Below are 18,872 nucleotides of genomic sequence, written 5' to 3'. Positions count from 1 at the left end.
TAGCTCAAGTTTATGTAAGATGAAAGATGAGAGGATCGATCAGAATGGAACTGATAGCACTTGTTAGCTAAATGATGTAGTGTGTCCCTAAATATAATTTGTGTTCCAGCCAGTTGAATCAGATACAACTACATATATATTGATTAAAATCAATTGAAGCTTTATTTGCGATAGACTTAAAGCATACCAGCAAAGCAGCAACATGTCACAGCAGTGAAAGGTTATCATACAGCATTCCTGCCATAAGACAGCCTCACCTAACAGGGCACAGTGATCACAATGATTGTCTCTGTCCTGGGAACTATGCCAACCGAGGCTTTTCGATAGAGGATTCACTGTAGCTCTCCCCCTATGTTCAGTCTCTATTTTTATACCCTCTCTTATCATTGTCCTGTGATTGTCAGTGTGTCTCAGCAGCTGCGTTCCCTGTTCATTCCCACACACTTTACTTATCAGAAAATGTTAAAACAGATGTTTCTCTTCCTGCAAAACTCAGGACTCAAGCCCTTGTAGCTCCTGTCAATGGGTAACAGAACCTTCTCATCCCACTCATTCTTTTAGCTGCTCAGTCCGTCCTCACTGAGCTTGATTCTGAATTGTGTGTCTTTAGGGCACTGGTTTGTCTGTCCCTGACCCCCTTTCTACATTCCCATTCTGGCTTTCCTTGGCCAACTAACATTCATCTGTCCCTCCTGTGTCAAGTCAATAAACGGCAAGTGCTTCCCCTGGACACACAATGCTAACATTGATCAGATGTTCTAGGACACCATGGTTTGTAAATTATATTATCATACGTGGCAGACTAAAGCTGAGAATTGACATTACTCATTGACATTCATAAAATCTTACAGCACAGAAGGGGGCCATTCAACCCTCTATGAAAGAGCTATTCAGTTAGTCCCACTCATGCCTCTTTCCCCATCGCCCTGCAAATATTTCCCCTTCAAGTATTTATGCAATACTCTTTTGAAAGTTATTATTGAATCTGCTTCCATCCCGCTTTCAGACAGTGTATTCCAGATAATGACAGCTCGCTGCATCAAATTGCTTCATTACTGCACTAACAAACTTCATGAATTCACTTCAGCTGAGCTGAACGGGATCCCTGGTTAAACATAGAAACATAGAAAATAGCTGCAGGAGTAGGCCATTTGGCCCTTCGAGCCTGCACCACCATTCAAAAAGATCATGGCTGATCATTCCCTCAGTACCCCTTTCCTGCTTTCTCTCCATACCCCTTGATTCCCTTAGCCATAAGGGCCATATCTAACACCCTCTTGAATATATCCAATGAACTGGCATCAACAACTCTCTGCGGCAGGGAATTCCACAGGTTAACAACTCTCTGAGTGAAGAAGTTTCTCCTCATCTCAGTCCTAAATGGCCTACCCCTTATCCTTATGTGTCCCCTTGTTCTGGACTTCCCCAACATCGGGAACATTCTATCCGCATCTAACCTGTCCCGTCCCGTCAGAATCTTATATGTTTCTGTGAGATCCCCTCTCATCCTTCTAAACTCTAATGTATAAAGATTCAGTTGATCCAGTCTCTCCTCATATGTCAGTCCAGCCATCCCTGGAATCAGTCTGGTGAACCTTCGCTGCACTCCCTCAATAGCAAGAACGTCCTTCCTCAGATTAGGAGACCAAAACTGAACACAATATTCCAGGTGAGGCCTCACCAAGGCCCTGTACAACTACAATAAGACCTCCTTGCTCCTATACTCAAATCCCCTAGCTATGAAGGCCAACATGCCATTTGCCTTCTTCACCGCCCTATCCATCCCCGGTCTGTTACATTCATTGGATGTTAACTGGGGCCTGATCACCTGTATGACTGGCGTGGTCACTCAGCACTGCTGTCAGACATGAATGATTGTAAGGAACTTCAGTATAGATTGCAATCTCTTACATTACACACTCATCACAGGAATCACCTATATGTTGTAAATAGAGATGCTTTAAATAATCAACAAATAAACCCATGATCAGTTACATCACAAGTATTTCAACAAAGTAGCAGATCTATATTGCAGTGACCTTATATCACATACCAAGCGCAAGTCACTGAAGCTGAGGGACCCTATATAAAAATCACCTCCAGAGATGTAGAACAGAGCACTAAATACATGTAGAGAAACACATTCAGGAACACAGGTGTTATGTCTTGAATAAAGAATCAGACTAAATACTGCAAGCTCAAAGTAAGGTGTGACCGTAGTCATTTATTACAGATCTCAGAGTGCCTCTCCAGCCTGTGAGGCCTCCTTTGTGGGATCCCTTGGGACTCCAGAGGATAAGCCCTCTGGTGGTTAGACATGGTATTTACAGGTTTACATACATAACAACACTCCCCCCCGCACCGCCCCCCCCTCCCCCGCAAAGACAATAGTGTAACTATTTACAATTTGAGTCAATTTGGGGCCATCCTTTTCCTGGTTGATTGTATTGGTGCAAATGCTGGTTTTGGTGAGTCATTTGTTGGGCCCTCGCTGGGCTGCTGCACGGCTGGCCTTGCCGGGCTGCTGGGGGTGGTGAGTCCTGCTGGGCTGCTGCAGGTGATGGGTTCTGCTTCGTGGTCAACCGCTGGGTTGGTTGCCACTTGTGTGTGTGTGTTGGATGGTTGAAAAAGATGGAGTCTATTGTGGGTTGTTCTGGATAGTCCGTAAATCTGAGTTTGGTTTGGTCCAAGTGTTTCCTGCAGGTGAGTTCATTTGAGAGTTTGACCACAAACACCCTACTCCCCTCTTTGGCTAGAACAATGCAGGAAGCCACTTGGGACCTTGTCCATAGTTCAACACAAATACAGGATCATTTATCTCAACTTCGCGTGACACATTTGCGCGATCATATGCATTCTGTTGAAGCCGCCTGTTCTCTACCAGTTCGTGTAGATCAGGGTGGACTAACGAGAGCCTTGTCTTAAGTGCCCTTTTCATGAGCAGTTCAGCGGGAGGGACCCCAGTGAGCGAGTGGGGTCTTGTGCAGTAACTGAGCAGGACTCGGATAAGTGAGTCTGCAGTGAGCCTTCAGTTACCCTTTTCAAGCTCTGCTTGATTGTTTGAATTGCCCGTTCTGCCTGGCCATTGAATGCTGGTTTAAACGGATAGGATGTGACATGTTTGATCCCATTGCGGGTCATGAACTCCTTGAACTCGGCATTGGTAAAGCACGGCCCATTGTCACTTACAGGACATCAGACAGGCTGTGCGTGGCAAACATGGCCTGTAGGCTTTCAATGGTGGCAGCGGACGTGCTTGCTGACATTATCACACATTCAATCCATTTGGAGTACGCATCTACAAGCACTAAAAACATTTTTCCCAAGAATGGGCCTGCATAGTCGACATGGACCCTGGACCACGGTTTGGAGGGCCAGGATCATAAACATAATGGTGCCTCTCTGGGTGAATTGCTTAACTGTGAACATGTATTACATTTGTGCACGCAGGGCTCTAAGTCCAATTCGTTACCGGGCCACCACACGTGGGATCTGGCTATCGCTTTCATTGTTACAATGCCTGGGTGGGTGCTGTGGAGATCACTAATGAAAGTGTCCCTGCCCTTTTTTGGCACCACTACTCGATTACCCCATAGGATGCAGTCAGCCTGTATATACGTTTCATCTTTGCACCTCTGGTATGGCTTTATTTCTTCCTGCATCTCTAACGGGACACTAGACCAACTCCTGTGGAGCACACAGTTTTTTTACTAAGGACAGTAAGGGATCCTGGCTCTGTCAGGCGGTAACAGGTGATTGCTCACTCTCGAATGACTACCATGACTAAATCTGCGGGCTGTGCCATCTCCACCCCTGTGGTGGGCAATGGCAGCCTGCTGAGAGCATCGGCACAGTTTTCTGTGCCTGGCCTGTGGCAGATGGCGTAGTTTTATGCGGACAACGTGAGTGCCCATCTCTGGATGCGGGCCGATGCATTCGTATTTATCCCTTTACTCTCAGAAAACAGGAATATAAGTGGCTTATGGTTGGGTTCCAATTCAAATTTGAGCCCAAACAGATATTAATGCATTTTCTTTACCCCGTAAACACATGCTAACGCTTCTTTTTCGATCATACTGTAGGCCCTCTCGGCCTTAGACAGACTTCTGGATGCATAAGCAACCAGTTGCAATTTCCCAAATTCATTAGCTTGTTGCAATACACACCCGACCCCATACGACGACGCATCACATGCTAGTACCAAACGCTTACATGGATCGTACAACACAAGCAATTTGTTTGAACATAACAACTTCCTAGCTTTCTCAAAGGCATTTTCTTCGCTTTTACCCCATACCCATTCATCTCCTTTACTCAGTAAAGAGTGCAGGGGTTCTACCAATGTGCTAAGATCCGGTAAGAAATTACCAAAATAGTTCAGGAGTCCTAGAAACGACTGCAACTCCGTCACGTTCTGTGGTCTTGGTGCGTTTTTGATTAACTCCGTCTTCGAATCGGTGGGCCTGATGCTGTCCGCCGCGATATTTCTCCCCAGGAACTCCACTTCAGGCACCAAGAAAACGCACGTCGAGCGTTTTAGCCTGAGCCACACACGATTAAGCTGACTAAGAACCTCCTCCAGGTTCTGCAGGTGCTCGACGGTGTCCCGACCTGTAACCAAGATGTCGTCCTGGAAGACCACGGTGTGCGGGACCGACTTCAGCAAGCTTTCCATGTTCCTCTGGAATATCGCCGTGGCCAATTGAATCCCAAATGGTTAAATGAAGAGACCTTTGTGTGTGTTGATGCAGGTGAGGCCTTTCGATGATTCTTCCAGCTCCTGCATCATGTAGGCCGAGGTCAAGTCCAGCTTCGTGAACGTTTTCCCTCCCGCCAATGTCGCAAGTAAGTCGTCTGCCTTTGGTAGCGGGTATTGATCCTGCAGTGAGAAAGGATTGATAGTTACTTTGTAATCACCACAGATTCTGATGGTGCCATCTCCCTTGAGGACTGGAACAATCGGACTGGCCCACTCATTGAATTCGATCGGCGAAATGATGCCGTATCGTTGCAGCCTGTCCAGCTCAATCTCCACCCTCTCGCTCATCATGTAAGGTACTGTTCTCGCCTTGTGATGGATGGGTCGCGCCCCTCGAATCAAATGGATCTGCACTTTTGCTCCCTGGAACTTCTCGATGCCTGGTTCGAACAGCGAGGGGATCTTGTTTAGGACCTGGGCACATGGTGTGTCATCGACGGATGAAAGTGCTTGGACGTCATCCCAGTTCCAGTGTATCTTTCCCAGCCAGCTCCTGCCAAACAGCGTGGGGCCATCGCCCGGTACCACCCAGAGTAGTAACTCGTGCACCGCTCCATCGTGGGAGATCTTTACGGTAGCACTGCCGATTATGGGAATCAGTTCCTTTGTCGACGTTCTCAATTTAGTACGAATGGGAGTCAGGACTGGCCTTGAGGCCTTGCTGCAGCACAATTTATCGAAAGTCTTTTTGCTCATTATGGACTGGCTTGTGCCCGTGTCTAGCTCCATGGACACCAGGAGTCCATTTAATTCAACCTTCAGCATTATCGGGGGACACTTTGTGGTAAATGTGTGCATGCCATATACCTCTGCCTCCTCGATCTGAGGCTCTGGTTCGTCATGATCCACCGTGGATCTGTTCTCCTCTGCAACATGGTGGTTTGCAGGATTAGCTGGGTTTGTAGCTCACCTGCACAAGCATTGGAGATGTCCCATTGTTCCAGCCCTTGCAAAAGTATCGTTTGAAGCAGCATAAATGGAAACGATGATCACCCCCGCTTCGCCAACAAGCTGTTAATGGCCTTGTATTCACAACCTTTGATGGTAGACTCTGAGTCATCTGCAGACATGCAGCTGCAGGCGTGTAAGTCCTGCCCTGTACATTTCAATTTGAAAACAACGTTACTTTGTTCACAGTATTTGCAGCAGCACTCGTGTGCTGAGAAATTTGTTTGGTATTGTCAGTGGTGGCCATAAAGACCTGGGCTATCGCTATGGTTTTACTCAAGGTTGGGGTGTCTACAGTCAAAAGTTTGCGAAGTATTACTTCATTGCCAATGCCAAGTACAAGTATGTGTTCCAAGTGTCCTTCAAATTCGCAATGTCCTGCAAGGTGCCTTAGCTCGGCAATGTAGCTCACCACTTCCAGGCCTTCAGACCTCTTGTACGTGTAGAACCGATACCTCACCATCAGAACGCTTTCCTTCGGGTTTAGATGCTCCCGGACCAGTGTGCACAACTCATTGTATGTCTTGTCTGTGGATTTTGCTGGAGTGAGCAGATTTTTCATGAGGCTATACGTTGGTGCCCCACAAACGGTGAGGAGGATCGCCCTTCGTTTGGCAGTGTTCGCTTCTCCTTCCAGCTCGTTGGCCACGAAGTATTGTTCGAGTTGCTCCATGAATGTTTCCCAATCATCTCCCTCCGAAAATGTCTCCAGGATGCCCACGGTTCTGTGCATTGTTGCGGTGGGGTTCGTCATTTGTATCTCGTCGCCAGTTGTTATGTCTTCAATAAAGAGTCAGGCTAGATACTGCAAGCTCAAAGTAAGATGTGACCGTAGTCTTTTATTACAGATCTCAGAGTGCCTCTCCAGCCTTTGAGGCCTCCTTATATACAGGTGCTCCTAAGGGATTGTGGGATCCCTTGGGACTCCAGGAGATAAGCCCTCTGGTGGTTAGACATGGTATTTACAGGTTTACATACATAACAACAGGGACATGGAATAATTATACAGCCCCAATACACCATCAATTCAGAAGTTTCCATCATACACGGGATATTATTCTTAAATTCTCAAGAAGGATAGACAGAAAGGAAAAGGAGGTGGGGTAGTGTTGCTGGTTAAAGAGGAAATTAACGCAATAGTACAGAAGGACATTGGCTTGGATCATGTGGAATCTGTATGGGTAGAGCTGCAGAACATCAAAGGGCAGAAAACGCTAGTGGGAGTTGTGTACAGACCAAACCGTAGTAGTGAAGTTGGGGATGGCATCAAACAGGAAATTAGGGATGCGTGCAACAAAGGTACAGCAGTTATCATGGGTGACTTTAATCTACATATAGATTGGGCTAACCAAACTGTTAGCAATACGGTGGAGGAGGAGTTCCTGGAGTGTATAAGGGATGGTTTTCTAGACCATTATGTCGAAGACGAACTAGAGACCTGGCCATCCTAGACTGGATGTTGTGTAATGAGAGAGGATTAATTAGCAATCTTGTTGTGCGAGGCCCCTTGGGGAAGAGTGACCATAATATGATAGAATTCTTCATTAGGATGGAGAGTGACACAGTTAACTCAGGGACTAGAGTCCTGAACTTAAAGATAGATAATATCGATGATATGAGACATGAATTGGCTAGGATAGACTGGCGAATGATACTTAAAGGGTTGATGGTGGATAGGCAATGGCAGACATTTAAAGATCACATGGATGAACTTCAACAATTGTATATCCCTGTCTGGCATAAAAATAAAATGGGGAAGGTGGCTCAACCGTGGCTAATAAGGGATAATGTTAAAACCAAGGAAGAGGCATATAAATTGGCCAGAAAAAGCAGCAAACCTGAGGACTGGGAGAAATTTAGAATTCAGCAGAGGAGGACAAAGGGTTTAAATAGGAGGGAGAAAATAGAGTATGAGAAGAAGCTTGCAGGGAACATAAAAACTGACTGCAAAATCTTCTATAGATATGTGAAGAGAAAGAGATTAGTGATACAAATGTAGGTCCCTTGCAGTCAGATTCAGGTGAATTTATAATGGGGAACAAAGAAATGGCAGACCAATTGAACAAATACTTTGGTTCTGTCTTCACGAAGGAAGACACAAATAACCTTCCGGAAATATTAGGGGACTGGGGGTCTAGCGAGAAGGAGGAACTGAAGGAAATCCTTTTTAGTCAGGAAATTGTGTTAGGGAAATTGATGGGATTGAAGGCCGTTAAATCCCCAGGGCATGATAGTCTGCATCCCAGAGTACTTAAGGAAGTGGCCCTAGAAATAGTGGATGCATTGGTGGTCATTTTCCAACATTCTATAGACTCTGGATCAGTTCCTATGGATTGGAGGGTAGCTAATGTAACCCCACTTTTTAAAAAAGGAGGGAGAGAGAAAACAGGGAATTATAGACCAGTTAACCTGACATTGGTAGTGAGGAAAATGTTGGAATCAATTATTAAAGATGTATTAGCATCGCATTTGAAAAGCAGTGACAGGATCGGTCCAAGTCAGCATGGAAGGGAAATCATGCTTGATAAATCTTCTCGAATGTTTTGAGGATGTAACTAGTAGAGTGGACATGGGGGAGGCAGTGGATGTGGTGTATTTGGTCTTTCAAAAGGTTTTTGACAAGGTCCCACACAAGAGATTAGTGTGTAAAATTAAAGCACATGGTATTGGGGGTAATATATTGACGTGGATAGAGAACTGGTTGGCAGACAGGAAGCAAAAAGTAGGAATAAGCGGTTCCTTTTCAGAATGGCAGGCAGTGACTAGTGGTGTACGCAAGGTTCAGTGCTGGGACCCCAGCTATTTACAATATACATTAATGATTTGAACGAAGAAATTGAATGTAATATCTCCAAGTTTGCTGATGACACTAAGCTGGGTGGCAGTGTGAGCTGTGAAGAGGATGCGAAGAGGCTGCAGAGTGACTTGGACAGGTTAGGTGAGTGGGCAGATTCAGTATAATATAGATAAATGTGAGGTTATCCACTTTGGTGCCAAAAACAGGAAGGCAGAGTATTATCTGAATGGTGACAGATTAGGAAAAGGGGAGGTGCAACGAGACCTGGGTGTCATGGTACATCAGTCACTGAAAGTTGGCATGCAGGTACAGCAGGCGGTGAAGAAGGCAAATGGCATGTTGGCCTTCGTAGCGCGAGGATTTGAGTACAGGAGCAGGGAGGTCTTACTGCAGTTGTACAGGGCCTTGGTGAGGCCACACCTTGAATATTGTGTACAGTTTTGTTCTCCTAATCTGAGGAAGAACATTCTTGCTATTGAAGGAGTGCGGCGAAGGTTCACCAGACTGATTCCCGGGGTGGCAGGACTGACATATGAAGAAAGACTGGATCGACTAGGCTTATATTCACTGGAATTTAGAAGAATGAGAGCGGATCTCATTGAAACATAAATTTCTGACAGCATTGGACAGATTAGAGTCAGGAAGAATGTTCCCGATGTTGGGGAAGTCACAGTCTAAGGATAAGTGGTAAGCCATTTTGGACCAAGATGAGGAGAAACTTCTTCACTCACAGAATTGTGAACCTGTGGAATTCTGTACCACAAAAGGTTGTTGAGGCCAGTTCGTTAGATATATTCAATAGGGAGTTAGATGTGGCCCTTAAGGCTAAAGGGATCACGGGGTATGTGGAGAAAGCAGGAATGGGGTACTGAAGTTGCATGATCAGCCATGATCATATTGAATGGTGGTGCAGGCTCGAAGGGCCGAATGGCCTACTCCTGCACCTATTTTCTATGTTTCTATGTAAAGCAATGTGTTACAGTGTGGGAGCCATTGTATCACTGTGGTTCAGTATATTGTTCACTGATACTCATATAATTTACGATGATAAACAGAAGCTGGGATCCTAAAATTAAACTATTTTCTCAGAATCACTGAGGCATTGGGTGATGGCAAAGGTTCAATTATTGCAGTTATTGGGGCGTGATTTTTCCAGACCCTGTGCGTATTTATCGGTGATTATCAGGTGGGATTTTCCCAGACCCTGCGGGTATTTATCGGTGATTATTGGGTGGGATTTCCCAGACCCTGCGGGTATTTATCGGTGATTATCGGGTGGGATTTCCCAGACCCTGCGGGTATTAATCGGTGATTATCGGGTGGGATTTTCCTAGACCCTGCGGGTATTTATCCTGCTCCACTGCCGGGACCTGGTACTCACCGGCTGAGTCAACGGGTGGAGTATTGGGCTGCTGCACCGCAGTTTTCCAATCAGCTTCAGGCTGCCTGCGAGGTCTCACCGGAGGTACCGAGTCTGGGAATATTGTGCCTGGTGTAAGAAGCTGTTTTATTTTTATAAAGGGATAAAACCCTCATCCTTCTGGATTGTTACTGTCCGGGGACAGATTTTCAACGGGTCTGTGTTTTTAACCTTATCAGTGAGACATGGACTGAAGTAAGAATAGAGTTTCTCAGTGAATGTACCAGTGAAAGTGTGGATATGGGTCTTGTTATCTGAGTTATAAAAGGACACCTTCCCTTCCTCATAATCTAGGCAGACTCCAATCTTTCTCGGGTTTACACTCAGCTCTAAGCGTTGCCGAGGTTTGGCACATGCACAGTATTTATTCCCCTCTCTCAGTATCACTGCCCAGTATCTGTTACCTGGAGTCAGGGTGAGTCCACCCTTCCTGTTGATGGACTGCTTGGCCACACCCACATCCCACTCAATCTTGTTCCCCACCTCCACCTCCCAGAAATGTTTCCCTGATGTGAATCCCTCCGATCCCAGGACACAGACACAGGAATCATATCTCTCTGGATTGTCGGGGTGCTGCTGCCGTTTCCCGGTGTTTCTCACGGAGCTGAGATCCTCAGACAGAAGAAGAGAAGGGTGGGCTGTGTTGGGGTCCAAGGTCACTGGAGCTGGGAACAGATGGATACAGATAAAATGTTATTCACGTTCATTTTACATTTCACAGCCAGTTTGTGATTGGTAAATTCGGCATTGAACCAGAATTAGAAATTCAACCTTTGAGGAAGACTTTAAGCAGCACACAGGGTAAACGGGAGGTCCCTGCTGGGGAAGGTTTTTTACCTGGAAGACACATCTTGCAGTGAGGCTGAGGAAGCCCCGTTACAGTGCGGGAGGGAGAGAGAGCAAGAGGGAGAGAGAGGAGAAGGGAGACAGGATCCCAGGATTGTACTGGAGCAGGAGTCTGCAATATAAACTCTCTCAGAAATAGAGCCAGGTTGCAAGAAGGAAGTGAGAAGAAGGAGGCAGCACTCCAACAGTGGGTAAAATGACTATTACAGCATCTGGCCAGATACAGTCTGATTATCTTAAAATACGAGAAATGGCAGAGGGATATCAGCTAAACTGCAGTCAGAGAATATAAAATACTATGCAAGATATAATGAGACATTTTGCTTTTCTCAAGTTGAACATCTTACCATTTTTAACTGAACATAGACTTTGTGATAGGTATAAAATTGTATGGATTATTTTTTATGTAAAAACTGCAAAAAATCTTTTTTGGTTTTCAGTATTTAAAGTAACATGGAGCCGCTGGCGGCATTGTTCTTCTTCACCTACAGATACACTGATGAAAATATGTCCAGTGTAAAGTTTGTGCAATTTGCATGTTGTTCAATAACACTCCTGTTACCCTGTGCTATTTTTCTGAATGTGGATGATTTCAAAAGATAGTTATTCGCAGGGATTAGAGTGTGTTATACATTCAAGTATGGTGTAAAATCAATAGTGTGCAACATTTCCACATACACATGGACACTGCTTTGAAAATTGGATCTCAGCACTTCTGCTCTGTAATGTATTTGCTTCATGGGTTCTTTGTTTAAGAATTCATAGCAACACATTCCTATTAAGAACTAGTTAGTTTATTAGCAAAAAGTTTAACAATCACATTACCAGTTCATCCACAGGCTCACACCACCTGCCTGATCATGGATCTCCTGAACCCAACTGGCTGGGGTTTTATTGAGTCTTGTGAACATCACGTGACTGGCTAAACCACTTCCAACTCAACAGCTCTACCAACCTGTGAGCAGATGCACAGGTGCATACATTACAGGCTCCTTATCTCAAAATATGTTCTCCATCATAGTGCAAAAGTAAAATACTACAGATGCTGGAAATCTGAAATTAAAATAGACAATGCTGGAAACACTCAGCGGGTCTGACCTCTTTCCAGTATTTTCTGTGGGTTTTTCTCCATCACAGTGTTTTGTGATCGAGAACAAAAAGGGCCAAGGAAGGGATCAGAGCTTTAAAATGTCACAGTTTAGATGTGGTCAACAAGATAGTTAAGTGAAGTGTAACATGGATGGAAATTCATTCTTGACTAAATGATATTTGTGTAGACTTTCACACAAGGTCAGTTCAGTTTTGGTCAGAACTGAATATTAACACTTTTAGATCTACACAACAACAACTTGTATTTATATAGTGCCTTTAACGCAGTATAATGTCCCGAGGCGCTTCACAGGAGCATTATCATACAAAATTTGACACCGAACCACATAAGGAGATATTAGGGCAGATGAAAGGCAGGTTTTAAGGAGCATCTTAAATAAGGAAAGAGAGGTAGAGAGCAATGTTCCTGCTAAGCTGCGCGGCTGCTCAATCATCTGCAAAGTCCAGTACATTGTTTGTAATATTATAGATACCGCGCGTGCACAGAAATTTGAATGGGCCACACGCTGGGAGAGGCAGGCCGCACAGGACGCAGTACAGCTTACAGGGGTCATTGGTAAAGAGGCGGAGAGGTTTAGGGAGGGAATTACAGAGTTTAAGGCCTTGGCAGCTAAAGGCATGGCCGCCAATGGTCGAGCGATTAAAATCGGGGATTCTCAAGAGGCCAGAATTGGAGGAGCGCAGATATCTCGGAAGGTTGTAGGGCTGGAGGAGGTTAGAGATAGGGAGGGGCGAGGCCATGGAGGGATTTGAAAACAAGGCTGAGAATTTTACATTTTTGGTGGACTTCCTATCTTTTCTGGCTGTGAATTGCAGTTCTTGACAAAGTTCTGTCAGATCTGAATTTGTTAAAAGATTATCAAATTGGTCTCTGGAAATTTGACAAAGGATATGGCCATTTCATATCATTCATTAACTCTGATGAGGTTATCCACTTTGGTAGGAAAAATAAAAAAGCAAATTATTATTTAAATGGGGAGAGATTACAAAATGCTACAGTACAGAGGGATCTGGAGGTCCTTGTACATGAAACACAAAAGTTAGCATGCAGGTACAGCAAGTAATTAGGAAGGCAAATGGAATGTTGTGGAATAAAGGCCTGTATTGCAAGGGGGATAGAGTATAAAAGAAGGGACGTCCTGCTACAACTGTACAGGGTGTTGGTGAGACCACACCTGGAATACTGTGTACAGTTTTGGTCTCCTTATTTAAGGAGGAATATACTTGCATAGGAGGCAGTTCAGAGAAGGTTCACTACATTGATTCCTGAGATGAAGAAATGTTGAGCAAGTTGGACTTATACTCATTGGAGTTTAGAAGAATGAGAGGTGATCTTTTTGAAACTTATAAGATTCTGAGAGGCCTTGACAGGGTAGCTGCAGAGAGGATGTTACCCCTCGTGGGAGAATCTAGAACTAGGGGGCATAGTTTCAGAATAAGGGATCACCCAATTAAAATGGAAATGATGAGGAATTTCTTCTCTCAGAGGGTCGTGAATCTTTGGAATTCTCTGCCCCAGAGAGCTGTTGGAAGATGGATCATTGAATATGTTTAAAGTGGAGCTAGACAGATTTTTGAATGATAAAGGAGTCAAGGGTTATGGGGAGTGGGCAGGGAAGTGGAATTGAGGCCAAGATCAGATCTTATTGAATGGCAGAGCAGGCTCAAGGTGCAAAATGGCCTACTCGTGCTCCTATTTCTTATGTAACTATGGCAGTGATGAGGTTGCTTTCTTTCGAATATTATTAGCCATAAAATTATTACAATTGTACATTTGCAGTCTCAGCTTTTGTAAAGATTGATCTGTGAGGCAGTTCTCTGATGCATGAATTGTTTCTCAGGTACCAACATTTAAGTATATATTATAAAAGTTATCATATTTAATATAAAAACATAAATTGTTGTAAATATACTGCACAACAAAAAAGCATCTGAAACAAGAAGAGACAAGTTAACAGCTCGGGTGTAGACCCTTCATCAGAACTGAAAACTAAAATATAAGTAAATCGCTGAGGGGGAGAAAGAAAAGGGAGAGAAGAAATAGCAGATACAGCAATCACAGAGAAAACATTAATGGGCTAAATGAGCTGCTAACTGCAGGAAGTTTGAAATGTAAACAGGAAATGCTGCAAACACAGACCTCACCGACATTACATGTCATCTCTTATTGCAATATTTTATTCATTTCTTTCCAATTTCTACCAAATCTTGACTTTTGCTTGTGAAAAGCTTTCCGATACATTCTCCCTATCTTAGCTGGCTGCACACTCTTTGCTTCTTTTAATATCTTTTCATTGCCTCACTGACAGGATCCTATATAATCTAACAAGTTCTCCCTTTACTGCTGAGCAGTTTTCAGCTCATTGAATACATGAACATTCTCTCTGTGGTTAAACTATCTGTGGTTTGTTTGTCTCCTTATTACCCACAGAGTTTTACTTATCTTCCAATCTTCAGTTCTGAAATAGGATGTACCTAAAACACAAATCTGTTTTTATCGAATGCAGACTGATAAAAGCATTACATTCGATAAATGCATATATTTCAGAATTCCAAAACTAAGCTTTTTTTCTTTTACCTTTATTTGTCCCATTATTTATTGACCTGGTCAGGAATGTTTCATCATCCTTACAAGTAACCGAAGTAATCATGTTTATTTTTAACCCATTCTTTTTGTGAATGTTCTTGTGCTTGTTACAGTCTGGACTGTCCACCTCACTCTTTATTAGTGTGAACATCAAATTGCAGTTTCCATAAACAGACTCTGTGTTTTGTGCAGGAGCTCATAGACTTCTAGGACTCAGAGATTCGGTACAGAATTTTGCCTACCTGGGCGTGTCCAGTGCGACCGCTCTACTGGGTCAATCCCACTGCTGAAAATGACTTTTCCTTAATAGAGCCTTTAAGCCCGCTCTGCGCGTTACCCAGCCCAATTAAATGATTGGGTCTGGTGATGTCATCGAGGACATGTTTTCAGCCGCGATCTTTAAAGCGGCCCTGGCCACATTGGATTTAAATGTCAATGTAACATAATGATGTCAGCAGACTACAGCATTGGAATACTGGTAATGCTGACAAGGGCTGCACAGAGGCAGAGGGCTGCACCCAGGTTCTCCAATGACTCACTCCATATGCTTATGGAAGGAGTCAGAGCACGCAGGGAGGTCCTCTTCCCTTCCAATGGGCGGAAGAGACCTCCATAGGACACCGAATTAGCCTGATTGGAGATTGCAGAGGAGGTCACCAGTAGGGATGTGGTCAGGAGGACTGGGGTGCAGTGCTGCAAACGTTTCAATTATCTCATTAGATCAGGAAACGCAAGTACAAAGCCACACTCACCTTCATCCTGCTATGCCCCTCATCACATCCCCATCACTTTGCCTTCCTAACCCTGCCTCTGCACATCCTTCCTCACACCAACTTACCTTGCACGTCAACCCATCCCTCTCTCTATCTTCATTATCACTATCCCATCTCACTAGTCACCCCATACCCTCATCCTAGTGCAATCATACCAACTAACAACACACAAGAGTAAAGTGATGTAATGTTTCTGTTAACGTGCTGTCAAACATTGAAACCTCTATTTTCAACACTTTGGACAGATTTGTGTTCACCTTTGGAAGTGAGTTGCAGTGAATGGTGAGGCTTAACGGTACCTTCAGCAATGGTGGTAAGTATGAAAGGAATGGCTTGGTCATTGCAGGGATGCTTATGGTATGTTGCTGTGAGGTGGTGTCAACCTGGCACATCATGTGGTAGCCATATACGTGTACAGTGTCAAGTGTCAAGTAAATCTGGCTATGATGAGGCCATCTCTGGCCTCCCAGGCAGCAATGTGCTCAGGTGCTGATGCTAACTGTCCTGTGCAGCTTCAGGTAAATGCGGAGAAGGTTGGTGTTGTTGTTGGTGAGGCAGGTCTGCCTGGTGCTGCTGATGTTGGGCCTCATTGTGGTCAGATCCTGAGGACCAAGGTGAGACAGTATAAATGGCATCCATGCTGATGGAATAGATGGCAGGTGAAGTAGAGATGGCAGAAGCCATCTGTCAGTATGAGAGCAGTTCTTCCAATGAGGTGACACTAGATTGAGACTTTGCTGGAAAGGCTGCACCCTGCAGAATCTGTGCTGGGAATGCACTGAGAAACAGCTTTTGCAGAGAAAATGATCATCTGTCAGGTGGGAGCTTTTATTGTACATTTGACGCTGTCAAGTAATCAGCTGGAGCAATGGCCACTGACCATCTCAGGTTGACAGATGTGGTTCCCGAGCAGTGTGTATCCCATGGTCATGCAGTTAAATTTAAAAGGTAAGATTAAAACCACTCTTAAGGGTCTGACAACTAGCTACTAATAATTTAAATTGGGTCGCCCGCCTCTGCTGGTTGAGTCGGATATGCACTGACATAAGCGCTGGGTCAAAGGCGCATGGGAACAGATGAGAGTGGCTTTTCGACCCATTCCCAAAAATAACTCCCACCCGACCCGCCTCTGATCGCGCCTGCTGCCGGTGTCAGCTGTGGCTCAGTGGTAGCACTCTCACCACTGAGTCAGAAAATCATAGGTTCAATAATTTGAACACAAAATCAAGGCTGGCACTCCAATGCTGCACTGTCGGAAGTGCCATCTTTAGGATGAGACATTAAACTGAGCGCTCTCAGCTGGATATAAATTTCAATCTACAGCACAGCACTAGAGATTTTGTGGGTACACCAGGAGACCCTGAGAAAGGAGAGATGTAGCAATTTGATGGAAAAGCTACACATGCTTAATGGAAAAAAGTCTTGTAAATAGAGAAAATTGATAGAGAAATTAAGGAATCCAAGAATGCTGCATGACAAACAGGCCATGTTTGGGCCAGTATGTATTTTTTTCAATGTGTGGGGCTGGATTCTCTCCAGTTGCTGTTTTAGCCCACGTGTCTCTCCCACTAACCCACCAATGTCCGAGGTCCTCTAATTATTCAAACACAGCGAGTTATGAGCAGTGATAGTTGTTATGTTCATAATAAAGTAATGTAACTGAGTACTGTAGAGGTGAGTAAGTGTGACCTTAGCTCTTTTATTCCAACTCCAGAGTGCTGGTACAGCATGGGAAGCCTGCTTATATATAGTGCTCCCAACAGGTACACCCTCTGGTGGCGGTATGATACTGGTTACATAGGGTTGCATACATAACATCACTCCCTCCCAAAGTCAATAGTACACTAATTTACAGGGCAAAACGATCTGGGGCCTTTCGCTCCCTAGTCGATCGTCTCGGTACAAATGCAGGTGTAGGTGAGTTGGTTGGTTCTTCGCTGGGTTGCTGTGCAGCTGGCCTTGTTGGGCTGCTTCGTGGTCAACCGTGATGTCGGTTGCCACTTGTGTGTGTGTCGGAGGGTCGAAGTTGGTGGTGTTCTCTTCGGGTTGCTCGTGGCTGTTTGTGAATCGCAGTTTGGTTTGGTCCAAATGCATTCTGCAAGTTAGTCCATTTGCGAGTTTGACCTGAAACACCCTACTCCCTTCTTTGGCTATGACACTGCCAGCAAGCCATTTGGGACCATGTCCATAGTTGAGTACAAATACAGGGTCATTAACTTCAATATCGTGTGACAAGTTTGCGCGATCATGGTACATGCTTTGTTGATGCCGCCTGTCCTCGACGTGATTATGGAGATCAGGGTGGACAAGAGAGAGCCTTGTTTTGAGCGCCCTTTTCATGAGCAGCTCAGCTGGGGGAACCCCTGTGAGCGAGTGGGGTCTGGTGCAGTAGCTGAGCAGGACTCGGGACAGGCGGGTCTGCAGGGAGCCTTCCGACACGCGTTTCAAGCTTTGCTTGATGGTTTGGACTGCCCATTCTGCCTGGCTGTTGGATACGGGCTTGAACGGGGCAGATGTGACGTGCTTGATCCCATTGCAGGTCATGAATTCCTTGAATTCAGCACTGGTGAAGCACGGCCCATTGTCGCTGACAAGGACATCAAGCAGGCCGTGCATGGCGAACATGGCTCGTAGGCTTTCGATGGTGGCAGTGGACGTGCTTACAGACATTATTACACACTCAATCCATTTTGAATAAGCATCCACAACAACCAAAAACATTTTGCCTGGAAATGGGCCAGCAAAGTTAGCGTGCATCCTAGATTGCGGTTTGGAAGGCCATGACCACAAACTTAGCCGTGCCTCCCTGAGTGCATTGCTCAGTTGAGAGCAAGTGTTGCATTGGCACATGCAAGACTCCAAATCAGAGTCGATGCTGGACCACCACACATGGGATCTGGCTATAGCTTTCATCATTACTATGCCTGGGTGAATACTGTGTAGGTTGCGTATGAACGTTTTCCTGCCTTTCTTAGGCAAAACCATGCGATTGCCCCACAAAAGACAGTCCGCTGAAACGGCTTGATCGCTTCATGCACCTCCGCTGGGATGCTGGACCAGCTCTCATGGAGGACACAGTTTTTTACAAGGGACAGTAAAGGATCCTGGCTGGTCCAAGTCCTGATCTGGTGGACCGTAACGGGTGACGTTTTGTTTTCAAATGCGTCCATCACCAAGAGCAAGTCTGCAGGCTGTGCCATTTCCACCCAGGTGGTGGGTAACGGTAGCCAACTGAGAGCATCAGCGCAGTTTTCTGTACCTGGTTTGTGGCGGATTACATAGTTATATGCAGACAGCGTGAGCGCCCATCTTTGGATGCGAGCAGAGACATTGGTATTAATCCCTTTGCTCTCTGAGAATGGCGATATGAGCGGCTTATGGTCCGTTTCTAACTCAAACTTAAAACCAAACAGATACTGGTGCATTTCTTTCGCCCCGTAAACGCATGCCAGAGCTTCTTTTTCAATCATGCTGTAGGCCCTGTCGGCGGTGGACAAACGCCTGGAAGCATAGACGACTGGTTGCAATGTTCACGATTTGTTTGCTTGTTGTAACACACACCCGACCCCGTACGAAGATGCATCGCAACTAGCACTAAACGATTACATGGGTTATACAGAACAAGCACTTTG

At 45.1% G+C, this 18,872-nt stretch overlaps 1 protein-coding gene across 1 annotated transcript in view; it reads right to left on the bottom strand.

The window, feature by feature from the left end:
* Window positions 1-10,017: 10,017 nt before the first annotated feature.
* LOC139230117 (uncharacterized) overlaps window positions 10,018-18,872 on the bottom strand; it is a 172,549-nt gene continuing 163,694 nt past the window's right edge. The window contains exon 19 of the mRNA XM_070861960.1: window positions 10,018-10,589. Coding sequence (XP_070718061.1) covers window positions 10,018-10,589 — 572 coding nt within the window. The remainder of the gene's footprint in view (window positions 10,590-18,872) is intronic.

Source organism: Pristiophorus japonicus, chromosome 19 (genome assembly GCF_044704955.1).
Source record: "Pristiophorus japonicus isolate sPriJap1 chromosome 19, sPriJap1.hap1, whole genome shotgun sequence".
Classification (NCBI taxonomy): Eukaryota; Metazoa; Chordata; class Chondrichthyes; family Pristiophoridae; genus Pristiophorus; species Pristiophorus japonicus.
The sequence above is the reverse complement of the archived record's forward strand: the minus strand, read 5'-3'. Positions and strand labels throughout refer to the sequence as shown.